This window comes from Typopeltis vanoorti, chromosome 5 (genome assembly GCF_054136105.1).
Source record: "Typopeltis vanoorti isolate ZY-2024b chromosome 5, IOZ_Tvanoo_1.0, whole genome shotgun sequence".
Lineage (NCBI taxonomy): Eukaryota > Metazoa > Arthropoda > Arachnida > Uropygi > Thelyphonidae > Typopeltis > Typopeltis vanoorti.
The window spans coordinates 59330563-59352861 of record NC_143553.1 but is presented as its reverse complement, the minus strand read 5'-3'; the positions used below and the strand labels follow the sequence as shown (position 1 = coordinate 59352861).

The 22299-nt window shown below is 34.0% G+C and overlaps 1 protein-coding gene across 1 annotated transcript in view; it reads right to left on the bottom strand.

Annotated features, from left to right (window-relative positions):
* The window catches only part of LOC150106453 (regulator of G protein signaling loco-like), a 292774-nt gene that overhangs the window by 69973 nt on the left and 200502 nt on the right, over positions 1-22299 (bottom strand). Inside the window, exon 12 of the mRNA XM_090393006.1 lies at positions 5561-5758. Coding sequence (XP_090249132.1) covers positions 5561-5758 — 198 coding nt within the window. The remainder of the gene's footprint in view (positions 1-5560; positions 5759-22299) is intronic.

Genomic DNA, 22299 nt, shown 5'->3' with positions numbered 1-22299 from the left:
AATTCTAAATTTGTTACTAAGAAAAACCGCCTGATCTCAAGCCAAAACCTGCTCACCTTAATTCATTTTTTAAATAATTAATTAAAAAATTAAACAGTTTTGATTAATTAATTGCATGAATTAAATCCTGTCAGCTGCGCCATTGTTATAGGTTTGTTATTTCGTTATAATTTGCTTTATTAAATCTTATTTATGGTTCTTTAGTCTTTCTACCAATTGTTCTGCTGTTCCTATTCCAGCCGTTAATATACAATGCTTAGTCTTAATTAGAGCCGATTTCTATCAGACACCGTTCTTTCTAATGGATCACATGTACTATTCTTGCAGACAAAGAGAATGCTCTGGGTGAGAGCCAAATTCTTCTATTGTTGTAGATCTAGAGTTCGCTCCGTTTCAGAATCAAGAAACATTTATTTGTCAATACAGCTGCTCCATCTTGATTCCTATACAGAAAGGATATTCCTGTCAGAGAGTTAACAAGCAGATAATTATGCGACCTTAGAATCCATTATTTATTTACACCCTATTAGTATATTCCTTAATCAGCAGTCATAACCAAATTTTCTTTTCCCCTGCACTTGAATTTACACAGGTTCTAATTTTAGCAAGCAGTATATTGGCGTGAGAAATCAGGCAAGTTTCTTAGGTATAGAAAACAAAAACATTTATTTTACACTAAGGTATTGTACACAGCGATCAAAATTTTGCTTCAGACATATAATAATTTGTTCATAAAAGGATATCTCAAAATTTCTCAGACAATCTATCTAATTATAACTAAGTAGTCACTTAATATATTTCCAACATATCAATTAATCTAATTTTCGTTAACTTATCACAGTTATACAAATGAACAATCCTTCAACTTCCCAGATTAGATTACAATATACCAAAATTCTATTATGGGCATAACTTAGTAACAATGAACTTCTGGAAATACAACATCTAGCTACAAAGTAAAACACTATAGTCCAGACAGTCACAAAAAGGTCCTATCACATACATGGTTAGCACTTTCACTCACTCTAGTTCTGCTCTCAATACAAAAGACAATAAAAGTTTCTACTTTACCGACCACATGGGCATAACATCAATTCTTGCTGATTCCTTTCGGTTAGGTTCCTAGGTCTGCTATCTATAATTTCCTCCGACTTCTTACCACCCGTGATTACAATCACGAATCACTGCTATTCCTATAACTTTAACGACACCGCTTCGACAAATAGGCACGTACGACTCAGCATAAGGCTGTAGTCTCCGCTGGCTGCATGGCTGTACCGTTGCTATGCTTGAAGCGGATCGCTACCTGACTTTGTAGCTATCATTGATCTTCCTTCTAGTCGTCGCCACAAACTGCTTCCATCGGAACCCACTTTTGAGGGAGAGAGACACCACGAAGAACAGAAAACTAAGAGAGCGCTATATTCGCTGGCAAATCCTTATATATCCCCTAGTTCACTCTCCCAACTACGTCACTGGTTGCTCACGACACCTAACTCCTTTTTTTGTACACTCCCCTACGCTTCTACCCAAAATGCACCCCATCACGTGGATGTCATACACGTGTCTCGGACTTCGCATTGCAATGCCCTGGGGTTATGTTGAAAAGCCGATTAAGCTAAAGTGGACGTGGCTTAAATTTTCTCCTTCTAAAGTAACTTTCACTAAGACCTTTTAGACTCTGGTATATTATTTCTAAGACAGTTTACAATTTATCACTTGCAAAATTCCATTAATAAAATATTAATACATTAAAGTTTTCACTTACACCTATGTACAAGCATTTCCTTTTCATAGAGTTTTTAGATCCTAGTAAAATCCTGAATGAAATGCTCAATAACAAATTGAACCTTTCATTCCAGATTTAACATAACTCAAGTGCAACATTATTATAGAGTGTGAGCAAATTACTCAAATATGACTTTCCCTTAGTAAACTCATTATGTTACTTCAAAGTATGGATTCTTTGTCGACCCATTTCTGTATGTGAGCTCTTACTAACTTTTCCAAAATCTTCACCACCGCTTCAGAGTACTAATAGGTCAATAGTTAAACACCTCAGTCTTTGCACCACATTTGTGCAATAGAATTATTATATATTTTTTCCCTGCAGAATCTTCCCTGAGATTCTGCAGGATTGTTTTTATGACTGAAATCATAAAAACAGGTCAAAGGCAGAACCAATTCAAATTAAGACTCTTTTAGCATCCATGCTGATGCCCTATTACCAAATTCTTATTCAGTTTATGCAACAGTTCTAATACCTTCTCTTCATACACCAGTTTCTTCATCTTAGTGGAAAGCTTCATATTGTATAATACCACGTTGACTCTAGGAAAAATAAACACCCATTAGCTGAATAATCTCTTCTACATCTGACATTTGCATACTATCTGCATGCACAGTTATTCTTTTACATTTATTCTTTCTTTTATCTTATTTTTATTTATTTTTTTAATTATTGTTATTATTTTCTTCTTATTATTATATTATATTCTTAGTATATATATTTTTCTTATTTTACTTTTACTTAATAGCACCCAATAGCAGAAATCTTTTTGGGTTGTCTTCATCTTGCAGAGCTAATTTCCTTTCATACTCATTTGACTTAGCTTTCTGTTCAATATTTGTAACTCTTCTGCACTTCCCGAATAACACGAATGTGATGCCTCTATTTGGCCTGAATCCAGCTTGTTCTTCACCAAGCTTCTCTTCCACAATCCTTCTCAACCGTTTCTCAAGTATACTTGCAATATATCTTACCAGAAATACTCAGTAATGAAATGCCTCTGTAATCTTCACATTCAGTTTTATTTCCCATTTTATATATGAGTACTATGAGAGCTCTACTCCAATCATCTGCAATTTGTCCCTCTGTCCAAGCTTTCTGAACTATGCAGTGCAGCCACTGTAAGACTTTTATACCTCTATACTTGAGCATTTCTGGTCGAATATCATCTATTCCGCAGCCTTTCCACATTTCAGACTTTTGATAGCTTTTTCTACTTCAAGTATGGATATGTATTACTGACTGAATGCCTGGTCAGTATTTTTTTACCACTGTGCTGTCATCGCTCGTTTCATTTAGCAATTTTTCGATGTAATTACTCCATACTTCAAGAATATCTTTTTCTCCTGTTTTCATGTCACCTTCATCATCTCTAATTCCTTTTACAGCACTCTTTCCTCCATTTCTCAGCTTCTTCAACAACCTCCAGAATATCTTGTCATCTTCTTGATATTTATTTTCTATGTTCTTAAAAAGTCCTCCCATGACTTCTGTTTAGCCAGTTTTACAGTGTTTAGCTTTCTTACATTTGCCTCTGTATTCTCAAAGAGTACAAGCTGACTTATTTGCCAGGAACTTTTGATATGCTTTCTTCTTATCCTTCACTGCCTCTTTAACTTCATGTGTCCAACATGGAGTTCTGATTTTTCTATCCTTGCAGACAACCTCACCACATGCCTCTCTGGCTGACTCAATCAGTGTTTTGTTCAGGGCTTGCCAGTGAATCTCCAAAGTTTGGTTCCTGTTCTCAAACTCATTTTTTTGTTGAATAATATTTGTGTATTTTAGTCACATCTCAGAGCTGCTCAACTTTTATTCGCTTTAAAACTTTCTTACATGTTATTCTTTTCGATATGAAATTCAATTTTATCCTGCTCAAGACTAAATAGTGATCACTTCCAACTTCAAATCCTCTGGTGTCCTGCACCAGTGGGAAAACATCACTATCAACAATAACATAGTCAATGAGACTTTTCTTATTCCTTGCGTCTTCTCTCCATGTGAATTTGTGCATATTTTTATGTTGGAACATGGTGTTAGTAATAACCAGTCCATGTCCTGAACAGAAATCCAACAGATATTTGCCATTATTATTAGCTTTCCTCTTTTCTCCAAATTTTCCAAAAATATTTTTGTATGTCTCACAATCATTTCCTACTCTGCTATCCCAACAAGGACCAACTTTTCCTTTTTCATTGTGTCAGTTGCTTTTTCTAAAGCCTCAAAAAATTCCTCCACTTCTACCTTAGTAGAACCTTCTGTGGTACCATAGACACAAATAAGTCTCATTGTCCAGTTCCCCATTCTCATATTTGCCCATCACATTCTCATCACTCTACTTGAGACTGCCTGCCATTCAAGACGATTAGCCTCGTATTTAGTGTTGAATACTATGGCTACTCCTTCTTTTACTTGATTTTCATAGCCTGAATATAAAATTTTGTATTTATTGTTCAGAAAGAGCTCTCCAGTTTTTGTCTTTTTGTTTCAGTCACTCCTATTATGTCGATCTGGTACTTATCCAATTCCACAGCTAGCTCCATTTCTTTGCCATTCAGGCTTCTTATGTTGACAGTACCGATCTTGAACTCTGGTGATGTTGAGTTGGGATAAGTTTTAGGATTTGTTGTAGTAGCTGACTTTTCGCTGTTTGCCCTGGTTTCCTGGCAAAAACAACGGGGGCCTTATTAACCAGGTGACGCCCCAGCCAACATGAAATTCTATTATGTTGTACCATCATTTGAAATTCTGGTTTAAGCCAATAAGAATACAATTTTGTCTGCTAAATCCCAAATTGGCAGCCCATCCTCCTCCGTTCAGTATCCAGGTAGATACATAACAAAGGGATCTGCACTATGAATTGTTGGAACATCCACCCTATTCCCCAGATTTGGCTTCCTCTGACTTTTATCTGTTCTCAAAACTAAAACTCTTCCTCGCTGGTCAGCATTTTTCTTCAAATCAAGAGGTGATTGCAGCTGTAGAGGGGTATTTTGCAGATCTTACTGAGAACCACTACAGAGATGGGATAATCGCAGTGGAGCATCACTGGAATAAATGTATTAGTCTTAAGGGAGATTATGATTAGGCCAAGAACTTTTCAGACCACCCTCATATATATATATATATATATATATAGATATAGATATATAAAATAGTGTTTCATCAGTCATTAAGGATTCAATATAGCAAACATCCATCTTGCAAAAACATTATTCAGTAATAAAAATTACTGAATTATTTTTTGCAATTACAAGTGATTCAAGGAGCATGACCATGACTTTTCTCTTTTTCTCAGCTCCACTTGACTGCAATTTTCCTGATCTAAATTCCACTGAATATTTACAGGATAATGCAGGAATGAGCAGTCAAGTAACCTGATCTATCCCTTTTTCACTATTCTACAGTTTAGAGATGATATCTTTCTTCACTGGCTAGCATTCTTTTGAATGCTTGTGCTATTTTGTAATATCAATCCTGCTTAATAAACACCTGATGATGAAACACAATGACTGGACACCACAACTTATGTATTAATGCCATCATGCCAAAACAAAGATTCAAAAATAAGTAATCCCAGGATATCTCCAATCCTCATTTATTTTGTTATAAAAAACAAACAAGACTTTTATAAAATGTTCCAAATAAAGAAAAGAAGCAATCTAAAGAGAAATAATTAACACTGCTGAATTTTATGTTATTCTATTACTTTAATGTGATCAAAAAGCAAATATATGTATTTACTGAAAAAAAAAGTAACATAGTACTTACAATGCTTACTATAACATGCTCCATTTTGTACCCATATTTTTGCAGAACAGGTCTCAACACTTCCTTACACAGTTTACCAGGTCTAGCTTTAACACCAATGGTCTTCCTATTGGGAAGTTCCAAACAAAACAGAACCACTTGCTCTACTCTTATTTCTTTACAGTTCAAGGAGCTCACATCAACTGCCAAATCAAGTGGCTAAAGAAGAAGAAAAAAAAAATTAAGATTCATTAGTTTCACACATGCATGCAATATATATATATAGTATAAAGATATTTATTTAATTCAAAATTTAAACAAGATGGCAGTGTGACTCATAAATGGAATGTATAAAACTTTCAAAAATATTTTTATTGTAAGTTTCATGTACCAATAGAGCCTTCTGACTTATTTTTTTAATGTGATTCTTATCTACAGACAGTTGTACAAGTAAATGTAATACCAAGGTCAAAATATATTGCAATTGTAGTCCCTTTTATTTATTAAAATATAGTACAAAATTTAACTAGTAAAGTTCTTAAGTTAAAAATATGTTTCAAATTGTGAAATTCAATTTTACTGGATATTAGCTGTACTAATTACTGAAACATCCCAATCTGTCACCTAAAAAGAAAATTATTCGACAGTTATATATCCCTGGTCATGACATATGGAAATGAAATATGGACTCTGACTAAAAAAAATTACCAATAAGTTGATTATGAAGAGTAACATAGAAAGATCATTACTCAGTATTACCATTCTTAGATGGAAAGCACAACGCTTGGATCACAGCTCAGACTAAGGCAAGAGATATTAGAATAGTCATTAAAATGCTAAAATGGGCTGGTCATATTGTGAGAAGTAACACCCAAAAATGGACAAAGTTGATATCTGAATGGTCTCCCAGAGATGGAAAGAGAGCTACAGGAAGACCAACGAGACAGTGGTAGGAATGAACTTAAAGAGATGCTGGAACTCAGTGGCATAGAAAAGTTGAAGATAGGACTAAATTGAGAACTTTGAGGAAGGCCTTCATTCAGCAGTGGACATAAAATGGCTGATATAGAAAAGAATGACTGAAACTATGAAGTTCAGAAAACAAATAGCAATCTTGACTTGGAAGGCATTTAAATGCAATACCAACAGCTGCTAATTAAAACTTTCAATTCTGATATAAATCACTTTAAATAATAAAAATGTAAAATTTTTTTTAGAGTACTGTACTGTACAGTTATTAATCACTCACAAATAAAATGTACTGTTGAATAAACACTCTTTACAATTGTATGGAATTTCTGAAGCATGTGGTTAAGTCCCTTTGATTGAAGATAATATTTAGTTATCAATGCTAATCTGATATAAAGCTACCCAACACATTACCAATCTGCAAGGCTGATTTCTAATAAATGTTGAAAATTTAATTATTAAAGCTTATATATATTTTTTGAAAAATATATTAATATGGAGACATATTTGGACATTTTTGAAAGGGAGAAGATATTCACTTTACAGAATCTTCTAAATTACTGAAAGAAAAATTTGGTACAGAACTTAAAAGGGGACCAAAAATCTATCAAAGTGAAAATATAATATAAGAATTGAAGAGCCAAGGATGCATGAAGAAATAAAAATATAAATTAGAAACATGGAATAACATATGAATATAAGAATATGTAAACAAACAAGGAACAAAAAAACTGTAATCATGACAAGCTAGAAAAATCAATATTGGTGTGCTGGCCATTTTAAACAATTCATCATCAAATTGCAGAAATCTTTCTTGAAGAAGGTGGCTATCTTACTTTTCTGCTATAACCTGATGACAAATTATCTAAAATGGACAGCAGAGTGTCACTAGTTTTGCTGGCTTGTGAATATGATAAGAGCTAATTTAATTTTTCAAAAAAATTAATATTTAACTGGTTCGTATTCATTTTATTTGTTATTCCATGTTTCCAATCCTTTCATGCATCTTGTTTCTTCACTTCCCATTAATATTACATTTCCAATGTTATGCTGATTTTCAACTGTATTTTAAGTTCTCTATCAAAAAAATATTTTCCCTAATTCAGAAGATTCAACAAAATTATCTTTATTTATTTCAAGGAAGTTAGGTATATGTCCACATTAATATATCTTGCAAAGAAATAAAAATTGGTAAGCAAAATTTTTAGCATTTAGCAGATTTATTAACCTACAGGGCAGGTAACGTTGAGGTAACCCTATATTAAATAGGCCATAGAACTAAATATTATCATTAATATTATTATTACCATAATGGCTCTTCAATGAGGGAGGGTTCATTTTAGTCACTCACAGCTAATTAAACACATTAACCTGAAGATATACTCTCAATATCTATCAGCAGCCCATTACACACACACACCACATGCCATGAGAAGAACTGGGACTGTACATGCTCTCTAATAACATCCTTTGTCCACTTCCATAGATAATCTAAAATTCTACCTCTGCCTGGCATTAACTGCAAAATCTCACTTTTATCCATACAAAAAGATCCCCATTACCAATATATATGTTTTTATCATTTCTCCTTTCCTACTATTCCTCAAACTCTGAAAGCTGCAATCTATCTTCATATGCACAATTCCATGGGCCAGTTATCACCTTGGTTATCCACCAGTGAATCTTTTCAAGTGCCATTCCATTTCCTTGAAACTCAGGTGACCATATCTGTGCAACAGTGCTCCAAATATTCCTATCAGTCTTGTAGAGTGGAAGAATAATTTCTTCCACTCTACAAGGATATTAACTTTTTTTTTACAAGTTAGTATCCTCTTCAATACTGTTGAAGTTATCCAATGGAATGCCTTAAACACCTTAGCAATGTGATTGCTAAACGTTAATTCTATCCACTATAATCTCCCAGTTTTCAGCTTTCCCATTTGTAGGAAATTCACACAAACATAATACTCTGCTTGCAATGTCTATCCTCAACCCTAAATGCATAACCTTGCACTTAGAACATGACACCCATTACATTTATCCATAGAATTAGGTTGCATAAGTTATCCTGCAGAGGTTCTGTATCATATATGCTTCATGCCACATATTACTTGCCCCTCCTCCCAATTTAGACTCATCAGAAAATAACTGGAAATCACCCTCCAGACTACTCCAATATCATTAATATGCAACTTAAACAACTATGAAACAAGTAAAGCACTCTGTAATATACCACTGGTCATCCTCCTCTTTGATTCAGCACCTCCATACATTCTTCCTGATACTTGTTAGTCAGCCACTTTATATCCATGTCTTGTATGTAAGGAATGAGTAGCAGACATATTTAGAAATGTTTTAGGAAAAAGAAACAGAGCTAATAAGTACCTACTAGATTTCTGTTTAGAATATGGACTAAAATAGTTATGAATATTACTAATTATTATGATGATCATCATCATCAGTGTTGGTGAGTCTAAAGTCAATCAAATACCTCTGGTGTTCTTTACACCGTTCTTTGCTGCCATTTCTCCTCGTCTACTGGCAGGTGATTCAAATCCTGCAAACTCTTTCCAAATTACTCCTTCACATCATCTATTCACTCTTGTCTTACCCATCCTCATCTGTTTATATTGTCCACTGTACTCAACAGCATGGTTTTAATCATTCTACTGTTATATGTCCTGAAGATATGTCCAAAATGCTTAAGTTTCCCACAAATTATTTTCTGCATTAGATTCTCTTTTTTGTAATTTACTTTTTTTTTTATAAAGTTCTTCATTGTTACATTTTGCATCCATCCAATTTGTAGAATCTTTCTATAGCATGTTCTTTCAAAAGTACTGTACTCAACAGCATGGTTTTAATCATTCTACTGTTATATGTCCTGAAGATATGTCCAAAATGCTTAAGTTGCCCACAAATTATTTTCTGCATTAGATTCTCTTTTTTGTAATTTACTTTTTTTTTTATAAAGTTCTTCATTGTTACATTTTGCATCCATCCAATTTGTAGAATCTTTCTATAGCATGTTCTTTCAAAAGCAAATATTAGTTTCACAAATTTACTCATGTCTCAACCACAGAGACTGCTTGTGAATATGCATGTTTCGAAGAGTCTCAGCTTTATAGCAAGGCTCACCAATTTACTTTTCCATAATATTTTCTCTAAGTTTACTTTTGCTTTTGTTATCCAAGATCTTATCTCTCTTTTGCAGCTCAAGTCCAATGACCTTTATTTGCATTTCATTCTCACATCTTCACATCTTTTTTTCTTTCTTTCTTTTTTCTTCACTCAACTTCAGCACTGTCCTTTTAGGGCTTCTTCATCTTCTTCAATAATGACTATGTCATCTACAAATCATAAATTTCTGTACCTTGAATTGAAATTCCCCTTATAACATATATTATTCTTTCCAGAAGCATGATAAAGATGCTGAAGGATATTGAGTCTCCTTGTCTCGTGCCTCTTGTTGTCTAGAACCAGCTTCCTATTACTCCACAATTCTCACAGCAGCCTCTGCATTATCACTGATATTTTGCAATAGACATACACTGCTTGGAAAGAAGTCAACCCCCACGGGAAAGGTGCATCGTGACATGTAATGTGTGCCCTGTGTTTGTAGCCAGTATAAATTGGAGGAATATGATGCTTCCAAGTCAGTGCAGTTGTGTCCAGGTGAAATGGATGTGAAAAGGGAACTGATAGAGTTTGAAAGAGCCATTGTGATAAGATACCATGTTGCAGGCCTATCTGTTCAGCAAACTGTTGACAAATTGGGTCATCACAGGTTAACATACAGTGATACCACAGTGAGATGGAAAAGCACAGGAAGTCAACTGCAAGTGCTACACTTAGTGGATGACCCACCACACTCACTGAACATGACCATAGGATGCTATGAAGAATAATATGTAAAAACCATCATTTGTCAGCCAACACATTGAATGTGGAGTTCCAGACATCAACTGGAACATGAAGCTACACAAAAACATTTACAACATGGGTTTCCATAGTAGGACCACAATATGCAAGCCCCCACATTACCCAAACTAACATGTAGCGTTGTCTTCAGTGGTGCAAAGAGCATGTAAATGACGAAGCTTGGAAAGCTATGCTAAGGAGTGAAAGATCACGCTACACCCTCTACTGAACAGATGGACAGGTATGGGTGTGGCAGATACCTGATGAACATCTCTTACCAGAGTGCGTAACCCCAACCATAAAATTTGGAGGTGGCAGTGTGATATGGTCCTGTTTTGGCCTCAGACCTCTGTGGAATGCTTCCAACTTTGTAGCATTTCTACAGAACTGACCAGTCTCTTTCAGCAAGAGAATATACCATATCGTAAGGCTGCTGCTGTTACTGTGTGGTTTGTGAACATGAATGTCGCAAATGACCTCCACAGAGCCCTGATCTCAACTCCACTGAACATTTGTAGGATGGAGCATCAGATGAGGTCAAGGGACATCTGCCCCAGGATCTCATTACATGTATACAGGAAGAATGATCCAAAATTCCCATCGATCACTATCATATGCTTATGGAAAGTATGCCCTGTAGGATTGCTCCAGCCCACAGATGTTCAATGAATCAATCAGTCTAGATCTTGGTCTTTCTCTGGATCTTTTCCTTGCCATCTTGTCATCAAATACTTGTTTTGCTAACTTTCTTCTTTCATTCTGTTTAAGTGACCGTATTACCTTAGATTAGCCCAACTCACACATTCCTGAATGCTAACAATGCCAAGTTTCTTCCTAATGTCTTCATTTTTAATATGATTCTGCCATCAATGTCATCTGCTCAGGCATTTAATCTTTCTTGAAACTCTCATATCTGTGGTCTCTAATCTTTGATGACATGTTTTATTTCTAACCCAACTCTCAGATCCATAAATTAAAACTGGTTTGGACACTGTCTTGTATACTGCTAGTTTAGTGTTTTGGCTAATATCCTGTCTATGTATTCAGACAAGTTGATACCTGGGTTAATAAAACTTAACATTTAGGATCTAATACCATTTCCAAAAACTCCAAGATTTTTTTTTCTCTTGTATCTTAGCAACAGTGTACTAGTTCTGATTTATCCCAAAACACTTGATGTCTCATTTGCGAAACATCTTGCGAGTAAGGTGAAGAGCACGTGTGATGACCATGCTAAGGCTTCATTCCTATGGTATTCAATATCTCGAATGAGTTCTTCAATATGTTGCTCAATTGATTTTTCTGTCTGTCCATAGTAAGATTACTGGCAATTGCACCACAGCCAACAAACACCCAGATAATGAAATGGGCTATGATGAGGTTTTGTGGATCGGAATAGTGATCTCATCTTGATAAACATAGGTAAATATTACTTTGATTTTATATTCCTTAAGTATTTTTGCTAGTTGTCACCTCTGTTAGTCCTTACTGTTTTGTCTACTAGTTTGGACGTTTACACCTGAAGAAATTCAGTGCAATTAAGATGAAATGGCATGTTGTCAATTAAAATAAATGTTATCATTCCCATGTTCTGCCTTATAAACTCTATCACATATTCATGAACCAGTAAAGTCTACACACACACACACACACACACACACACACACATATATATATATATATATACACTGGCAATGTATCCTATATACTCCAGGTCCCAACAATAGATGAAATTCATCTTTTGGTGAATGAATAAAGGAAGAAATTCAAATCTTGTACAAAAAGAAACATGCTCAAAATATACAATACTTTAGCACAGTGTTTTCCAACCTTTTTGAAGTCGCGGACCCCCTGTAGCGAATGTTAATTCACTGCAGGCCCCATAATATCCAAAATGGATATTTTTTATATTTTACATATCATAAAGATAAAGTAATAAATTACAATTATACAATACTAAATGTGTCATTTATGACAATACAATACTGTTATAAATGGAGATACTTGGAAGAATATGAACATATCAATTAGGCCAGGTGTAAACAACAGGTGTTGTGAGCAACATGATAAGATAAAGTTTAATGAAAACGAACTTTCTCGCAGACCCCTCCGGGGAGGGGGGGGGTCCGCAGACCACAAGTTGGGAAACGCTGCTTTAGCAGTACGTACATTATTATATGGCAGCAAAATTTGGACAATAAATAAACAAAGAACAAAAACAAGTGAAATGATATTCATGAGAAGAATTGCAAAATACACATTAGATTAAAAAACAAAAAAAAAAAAAAAGAATGAAGACATTCTAAAAGAACTAAGAATAAAATCAACAGGAGAAAAACTAAACAAATATAAACAAAACTGAATAAAACATGTAAACCGAATGACCAGCACCCAATATCCTAAACAATTAATGAAATATAAATCAAATGGGAAGGGAATGCTGGATAGACCTCAAAAGAGACTATTAGATTTAAAATGAGACTGGAACAAATCATAAGGTCTATATCCATATTATTTAGCATTATGCTGATGATGATATCTTTATGAATAAGAGAAGCTAGTTTTAATATTGTTTTCTAGGAAGTTTGTAACTGTATTTATTGAGTGTTTTTTTTTTTTAATTTTTTCAGATGTGCCTTTATAAAGAATCACAACTATTGGAATGATCTAATGGCTCTCTGTCTTAAATTCAGGGTTTGTCTTAGATGCCTGAACGATGAAATTATTAAAAATATATTATTTTTGGAGAAAATGTTATTTGCTCAAATGACTAGCTCTGTGTGTTAATATTTTTTGGCATAGAGTGGTGGTGTGAATTAATGTTCAGATATTGCTTGGTATGTGTAATGAGACATAACCATCAGTAAGTCCGATAATTAAAGTGCCTAAAAATGGTAAACAACAGTTATTTTAAATTTAAATAAAATTTAAAGAATTTAAAGGTTTTGGTTATTTAAGTGCACGAAAAATGTATCCAACATGTTGCAATGGTGTAACTAAATAGCAAACATGTCATCAATGTAGCACAGTCAGGGAAAAGGTTTTAGTGAAGAAGAGCTTAACACTTTTCTTCAAAAGTGTCCATGAAAAAATTTATAAATCAGGTTGTGAGAGAGGAGTCCACTGCCATTCCCTCAATTTGTCTTTATCTTTATGTAAGCATTGCTTCCCAGTATTTCTATTATTTTCACCAAACATCCAAAGCCTCCTTAGAGATTTGAAACAAAATCCCATCATGCAATATGCCATTCAGAATCTCTCTTCAACTCAAAGTGCATAACTTGGCAACCACTATCATATGCCCATAGAACAAGTCTAATCCCTTGCAGAGATTCCAGCTTCGAATCATCAAATACCACCCAACTTTGCATTTTTTGATATAAAAAAAAAAAAAACAGGATATCCCATTCCCCTTCAAGCCTTTCCCAATATCACTAAATACTCATGTAAATGGAATGAAAAAAAGCACAATGAAAGAATTAAACACAGATTTAATGGTTCCAAAATTACATCTCTATTACAGAAACACAACACGAGAATTGTAAATAACACATATATACACACAAAAAAAAAGTGGAATACCATTGAACTTTTTAAAAATATATATTGGGTCCATACATGAGAGGTTGGTTGATCAACCTGTAGCACATTACTACCATATATGGGTAGTGGGTTGGGAGAGGAGAAACTTGTTTACATTTAATTTAAAAGCCTGTATATTGTGTTCTTTGGGAAACACATTAGGGGAAGACTGTTCCATAGTACAGCAGTAGCAGGAATGAAGGAGGAGAAAAAACTTGTTCTGTGGGTTTCAAGGTGTACTGTGAAGGGATGTTGAGCAACAGCTGCACGTGTTCCAACAGGCTTAGTATCGTGGGGAATTATTGATGCTATTTCAGATGAACATTTGCCATGGAAATATTTATAGAATATATATAAATTACAGAAACCAAATGTCTATGTAAAAGTGGAAGGAGTGAGTTGGTAAGAGATGCATCATTTATCAATCTAATTGCTTTGTACTGAGTCAACTAGTCAAACTAAACCCATAGTCCTAAGGAGACTTCTTTGGGCACTGGTAGGCAGCCTTGGCTGTTGGGCAGGAGGTCTAAGAATTAATGTTTTGCAAACCAGAAGTTTCACATAACCATATTTATTAACTGATTAAAAAAAAAAAAAGCTGCCATGTTTGTGAACGCTGTTTGTGGTAATGCAAATACAAACACGACAGTCTGTACTTGTAGTTCCCCCCCGTCATTTGATTCTGTGAAAGTATCCAAGGCATAGTCAGACCTGACTGAACTGTCATGGCAGATACATTTATGTTCTTCAGGTAGGATGCATGCAGATCTTCCAGTCTGATTATACAAACAAATACAAACATCACAGTTTGTACTTTTTATTTTTTTTCATTTCATTTCAACTAGACCTGACTGACCATAATTCTGATGACAGACATATTTCTTGTGTTCTTCAAGATGGATGTGGGCAGATCTTCCAATCTGACCATAAAACAACAAGTTGCAAAAATAAGGAACCTTGTATATATCTGGAATTGGAATGGTTGGGAAAAAGAAGAGCAGATAACAGCAGATCACTGCTATCTGTAGTCTAGCTACAACACACACACACACACAGCGATTAGATCTCTTCAAACAGAACTCTTCTATTCTCAATCCAGAACTTTAGACATCCTTTCCGATACTTGGTTCATTCCAAATGAAATTATTTGAGGATAAAGCCACATAATTTTTGATTTAATGGAAGTGAGTTATTTTGTTACCTTATTCTTTAGATGGTTTAGATTCAGTCAGTATAGACAAAGCACTTTGTCTGGGTTCAACTCCTGTCTATGATGCAAAGAACCTTTATCAGGGCTTTTCAATTGAAGGTGAGTTAGCCAGTCATACAGATGTAGCAGGGTTTCTCCTCCTGGAAACTCAGGTTTTTCATCCTGCAAAACAGGCAAACCAGCCAGAAGAACATGTGCAACTTACAGTAACAGTGGACATAGCAGATAGGATTAGCTATGTTCTATCATAAGCAGCATCAGGTTTCTAGAAACCAAGATACATGAATGTAACAGGATGCTCAGCTTAATATGACAATGGAAAATGGGATGGGATTCTTTAGATAAGTGTTTCCCAAAGTGTGGTGTGCATACTCGAGAGTTGTGCTGAAAGGTCTTTTGGAAGTATGAGTTACTTTTCTTTTTTTTATAATTTTTATATTTTGGTTATCACCATATTTTTGCAAATAAGTGCAGTTCTATTCTATAACTACTTTTTCAATAACTAAAAAATGTAGAAGTTTTAAACAAAAGGTGTCTCTTGTCATCTATTGACTGCCCTCTGTTAGGATCGCATCTGGTGATGGCACAATCACATTCCAACTGCATGGTTTGAACTGTATGCATTAAAAGTTTAAATTCAAATAGTTTGAATAGTGTCAGAACTCTCACAGCTTAATGTTATTCATCTCATTACACTTTTTGATTACTGAAAATGTAAATTCATAATTAAAATATATTTAATAATTAAAAATGTGTTTAATGTTTGTAATTTATTAATTAATAGAGATGTTATAAAATAAGTATCTTTATAATTATTCATGTTTGAACGAAGTATTATAGCTTCTCCAAAATGGCCAGTGCCTGAGGAAACACTGCTTTAGATGACAGCGAATATTTTTTTTAAATATTTTTCTGGCATCCTATTAATTATGATGCCATTTTTATTCAATAGATCACAGAATTTTCACAATTTTGAAGTGTTTTAAAATTAATTGATAATCTTAATTTCTGGTTTTTTTTACTGCCATTTTAATACTCAAGTTTTTTTTTTTTTTTAGATAGACAAACTAATTTTTTCAAGATGGTAGCTACCTGCTTTGGGTGTTCCAAGTATCATTTTTGTAATTTTGTACTGTATATCGAATCCACAAGTCTGATATTTTGTGTGTGCTTCATATATTATACAAGTAGTGGAATATATAAGCTCAAAATCATGCTGACTGAAGCTTTTCTTCTATGAAAAAAAAAAAAAAACAGCCTCAAAATTTGCAAAAAATTAAAAATGGCTAACCTTTGAAGCCCAAAGGATTATGGGGGATCAAATAAAATTCCAAAACTTTTATAAAAAATATACTATTGATAGGAGGCTATAAAGCAAAATTTGCCCCGTTCTGTTATTTATGATCATGAGTAATGTGCCATGTGGCAATGACAAATGGTACAGTAAAAAATAAATGAATGCTTAAAAAGAAAAAAAAAAAACATTTATGTACAGATACATAAAGCACTAAATGTTTATAATCAGATGAACTCTAATTTAATCTGTAATTTAATTTAATGTCTTTTTTATTTTATTTATTTTATTTTTTTATTAAAATTCATTCCATCTCATTTTCAAGAGAGAATAGCATTTTGTTAACTAAAGTGATTTTCCTATCCAAAACTATAAGAATTGTGGAGGCTGCCAAATTTATAGCAACAGAGAATATTGAAAACCACCTATTGTCACCACAAACTATGTTTAACTTCTATTCTAGCAATAATGCTGGTATAAAATTCCTTTTTGTGTGGATTTGAAAAGCAGAGAAATTAGGAATGCAAGAATGCATTTACAGCCATGTCCCAGTTGATAAGAAAAATGTTGATGTCGGCCACTATTCTGTTCAGAAAGCTTTGAAGTTGTTGCAATCATTCACACAGCCAATGTTATTTCACTACAACAGAATGATGTCTACTGTGTTTATGATGGTAAATATTAAAATAAAAAATTGACTTTTTTTTTTATTACTCCTAAACATGAAAGGTAGAAGAGCCTATAGCGAATAAATGCCATGTGTGGTCAGGAATAGAATAATCTATTGATATTCTCCTTGAACTGTTGTAGGTTGTCGTCCTTTGGAAATGCTTCATGGGGGAGGCTGTTCCACAGAACTGAAGTGGATGGAATAAAAGATGACTGGGAATAACAGGTTCAGTGAGTATGCATTTCAACTGTGAAAAGATGCTGAGCAGCTTTGCACAAGTTCCTGTCAGAAATGAGAGACATAATGAATGCTAGTTCTACTGAACAATGGCAATGAACAATGTCTGTAGAAGAGATACTATGCAGAAACTGGTGTTCCATGGAAAGTAGCTAAAGAGGTCTGTAAGAGATGCATCATCAATCAACCAAACTGTCCTTTTCTAAACAACAACAACAAGAATATTTAGGGAGGTCATAGGCACAGCCCCACACATGACAGCAGTATTCCAAGGTTGGTCAGAGTGGTTTTATACAAAGTAAGTAAATGTTCAGCAGAGAAATACTACCTTGGGTGGAAAACGATGCTAAGTTCACTATAAAAAGTATGGAAACAACTACTGTGTTAAAGAAAACTTAATGTGAAGGTTGACATTTCAACCCTCACATCATCAAATTCCTGACATGTACCCTCATGGGGTGCACAGGATATGATAGTACTACATGAAAAATTTACACCATTACTAACTTTCTATCTACAATTTTCCTCCATATCAACCTGTTACTTGTCAAGACTCCAACACCTTGGTCTTCCTCTCGGTTGTTTTCCTGCCAACCTGGCAGAAAACACTTGTTTTGCTAATCTTTCCTCGCCCATTCTGTTTAAGTGACCATACCACCTGAGATTAGCACTGCTAACGCATTCCTAGATGCTGACAATGTCAGCATCTAGGAATGCGTTATGAGCAATCACATCAACATTGTTAGTTAACAATATTTATCGAAATTATTGTTAACCAACAATGTTAATGTGATTGCTGTCCAGGAAACATGTGCTGGTGATCCTGAACAACTCCTTAAAAGAGGTCGCATTCCGGGTTACACTGCTATTGGTGCAACTTATCATGAAGTATATGGAATAGCAACGTATGTGCAAAATCGTCTTAAAGAAGTTTTTCTTCTATCTCAAAATATTGTAGAAACATACATACAGTAGTGATAAAAGTTCAAGATATTACAATTACGAATATTTATAAGCCACCTGGATCACCTTGGCCGGAAAAAATTATTTCTATTGCTGAACATTCTGCAATTTATATTGGGGACTTTAATAGTCACCATGAACAGTGGAATTATGCTCGAAACAACGAATGTGGCGAAAAACTTGTTGATTGGATTGAACTAAATAATCTTTACTTAGTCTTTGATGCCAAAGACAAAGGCACTTTTAGATCTGCGGCCTGGAAAACAGACTATAACCCTGATTTAATGTCTTGTGAGCAAAAATAATTCAGGTCACCCTATGCAAAATCTGAGAAGGGTCTTAACTGACTTTCCTCATAGTCAACATTAACCGGTATTAATTGACATTGGCTGAATAAAAATAAAATAAATAAAAAGGCTGAATGTGAATAAATACGCAAACGAACTTGACAAATCTATTCGCTGGATATCTCCAATAAGTAGTAATTTTCATCGATTTATAGGTGTAGTCCTGCTTGCTGCCAAGAAAAGTATTATTCCTAGAGGTATTATACATAACTATATACATGGTTGGAGCGAAGAATGTGAATTACTTTATAATGAATATCAGATGAACAATGACCCAAAAACAGCAGACAAACTCCTAGAAAATGTGGATATATCCCGAAGAAAAAAATGGGTCAATACAGTTGAAGGTATAGACTTTACTCATTCCAGCCATAAAGCTTGGAGCCTTCTTAGGAAACTAGATGGTAGTGCTCCTTTGATTAAAGAACAACCGAGAATCACCCCAGAAAACAATTAGCTATACATATTGTTAATATATCACGTATCCCAATCAATAAAAAACATACAAGATATATAAAGAGAAAATTAAAAGAATTTAGCAAGTCTTCACCTATAACTTCAAATTTTGCACACCCTTTTATGCAGCAAGAAGTTGAAGCAGCCTTAAAAGAATTAAAGCCTGGTAAGGCTCCTGGTTTTGATAACATTCATCCAGAATTTTTGATTAATCTGAGAAGAAATGCAAGATTATGTTCTATACTGACAGTTGTAACAAAGTTCTATACTGACATTCTTACAACTGGTAAACTTCCCACTATTTTTAAAAAAGCAAAAGTACTTTCAATTTTAAAGCCTGGTAAGCCTAATCATAAACCAGAAAGTTACCGACCTATTACTCTCCTCAGTTATCGTTATAAACTCTTTGAAAGACTTATTTATAATAGAATAAGTCTCCACAATTTTTAAAAATGTCCCAATAGAACAAGCTGGCTTCAGACCAAATCGTGGGTGTTGTGACCAGGTTCTCTCTTTGGTAACTCACATAGAAGCTGGTTTTCGAAAAGGTTTAAAAACATCAGCAGCATTTATTGATTTGTCAACAGCCTTCGACACCGTTTGGAGACAAGGCCTTCTATATAAATTATATAAAATTATATATATAGTCAATATTATTAACAATATGCTAAGAGATAGAAGATTTATAGTGACTATAGATAATAAAACTAGCAGCAAAAGGAAGTTAAATAATGGACTGCCACAGTCATCAGTTTTATCTCCGCTATTATTCAATCTGTATATATCTGATCTTCCCATCACTACATCACGGAAATTTTGTTATGCTGATGATATAGCAATCACTACACAGCATAAATGCATAAGTCGTACAGAAGAAATTCTAAAAGCTGACGTAACTATTCTGGATGAATAGTTTAAAAGATGGAGACTCTGGTTAAATAGGAGCAAAACGGTGATATCTTGTTTTCATCTAAATAATAACTTGGCAAATGTGAAACTAAAAATTGAATTGAACAACACTATACTTCCATATAATACATTCCCTAAGTACTTGGGAGTCACACTTGACCGTTCTCTCACTTTCTGGCAGCATCTTTCAAACTTGGCATATAAACTAAGGACACGTAATAATATCCTACAGAGACTCTGTGGCACTACCTGGAGTTCAAGAGCCTCTACTCTTCGGACAACAGCCCTTGCTTTGGTATTCTCAAGTGCTGAATATTGTGCTACTGTGTGGCTAAATAGCCCTCACCCAAGGATTATGAATTCTCAATTGAACAATACCTTAAGGTTAATTACAGGCTCTATTAGATCGACCCCAACATGTTGTTACCTCTTTTAGCAAGCATTATTCCTACAGAACTACATAGATTGAATTCTTTAGTCTGTGAATTCCAAAAAATTGCTGGTAATCCGAACCTACCTATTCATCAGGATCTCCCAACTCTTAACGTCAATAGATTGAAATCTCGCCATCCATCACTACGAGCAGCAGAAGAACTAGTGCTAAATCATTTTAATCCTTTATCAAAGTGGGAAGAAACATGGAAGGAAAATACAAAAGCACATTTGCATAACATCTTTAAAGGTGATCAAATCATTACAGGATCAGATCTACCTCGCAAAACATGGATGACACTAAATAGAATTCGGACAAATCATGGCCTATGTGGAGAAACTCTCTATAAATGGAACAGACAAACATCTCCAGAATGACTGTGGTGCTCCACGACAGACTATGCAACATATTGTAAAAGAATGCACCTTCCGTGCTTATCAGAATGACTGGAATGACTTTTTACAAGCGGCTCCTGAAGCTGTGACCTTGATTACGAACTTAGATCTGAATTTATAATGATATATATGTTTCTTTTCCTTATTATAACATATTAAGACTTTTACTTTTAACTCTTATTTTACTTTTCCAACTTCTTGGATTAGATCTGTGTTTTCTTTCAAAGTTTTAACTTAAAAATATTTTAAATTCTTCAATTCTGTTAATATATAATGACATCATGATTCTCTTTTTTTAACATCATGTTTTTGCCATGAGCTGTGTATGTATGTATGTCTAAAGCATCAAAAAATTCTTCTACTTCTACCTTAGTAGTGTTAAATTGTGAATGAAGAATTTTATGATTTATTAATACTTCATTCATGGTTTAACATATATTGTATTTCCTGAGCTAATTTTGCTCCTATGTAAATTGTGAATTAAACACTTACTGTTAAATTTTTATTCAAATAATAATTGTAATTTTTTTAGTTATTTATTCTTCATATACCTTGTAAATATATCCTAAATAAACTGTGATATATGTTTTTATTATTGTAAGTGAAAGTAAATTTACGCAATTCTGCTAATGAGATTTGATTGGTCACTGTCAAGGAAATGGAGTTATTATTAGGTAGCGCGTGATTAGAGAGTGGAGTACTGTATACAAAGGGAGAAGCAAGTTGTTATGAGCTGAACTAGTCATAAAGTAAAAGTCAACAAGAATTTCAATTGTGCCTATGCGAATTCAATGTGTAGAAGCAATAAACCAGTAAGAGTTGTCCTTTCTATAACCTGTGAAGCTATGACAGTTATCTCAGTCAGATATATTTTGACCTTAGCTGTGGTGTTGTGTCAATTAATGGTTGGATGTTAGATGTACAGAAGTGCTTTCCCCCTCAAAATAATAAGTGTTATGTTGTTCTATTGAGTGTTAGCTGACTGAGAAAGAATACAATGTAGCCTGTCATAAGATTAATTATAGTAACATTTGGAAGGTTAAACTTTTAAGAACTATTCTCAACTTGATTGACTGAGCATAAAGAACTGTAAAGTGAATGTTTGATAGTTAATGGATTGTAATTATTCTGAATACCTTAAACTGAGCTAATGTATTTATGATTTAATATTCATCTAATTGGATAGAGAGATCTATGTGAAAGAAATACTAATGCTTTAAGAATTAAGAAATGTCAACATTAGTCATAATCCTCAAACCTAGTCAAGAAGTTACTAATATCTGAATATGAATTTCTGTAATTGTTCAATTTGATAACCTTTTGCAATTAGTTATACTTGAATGTATATGTTGTACTATGCCACATTAAATGTTT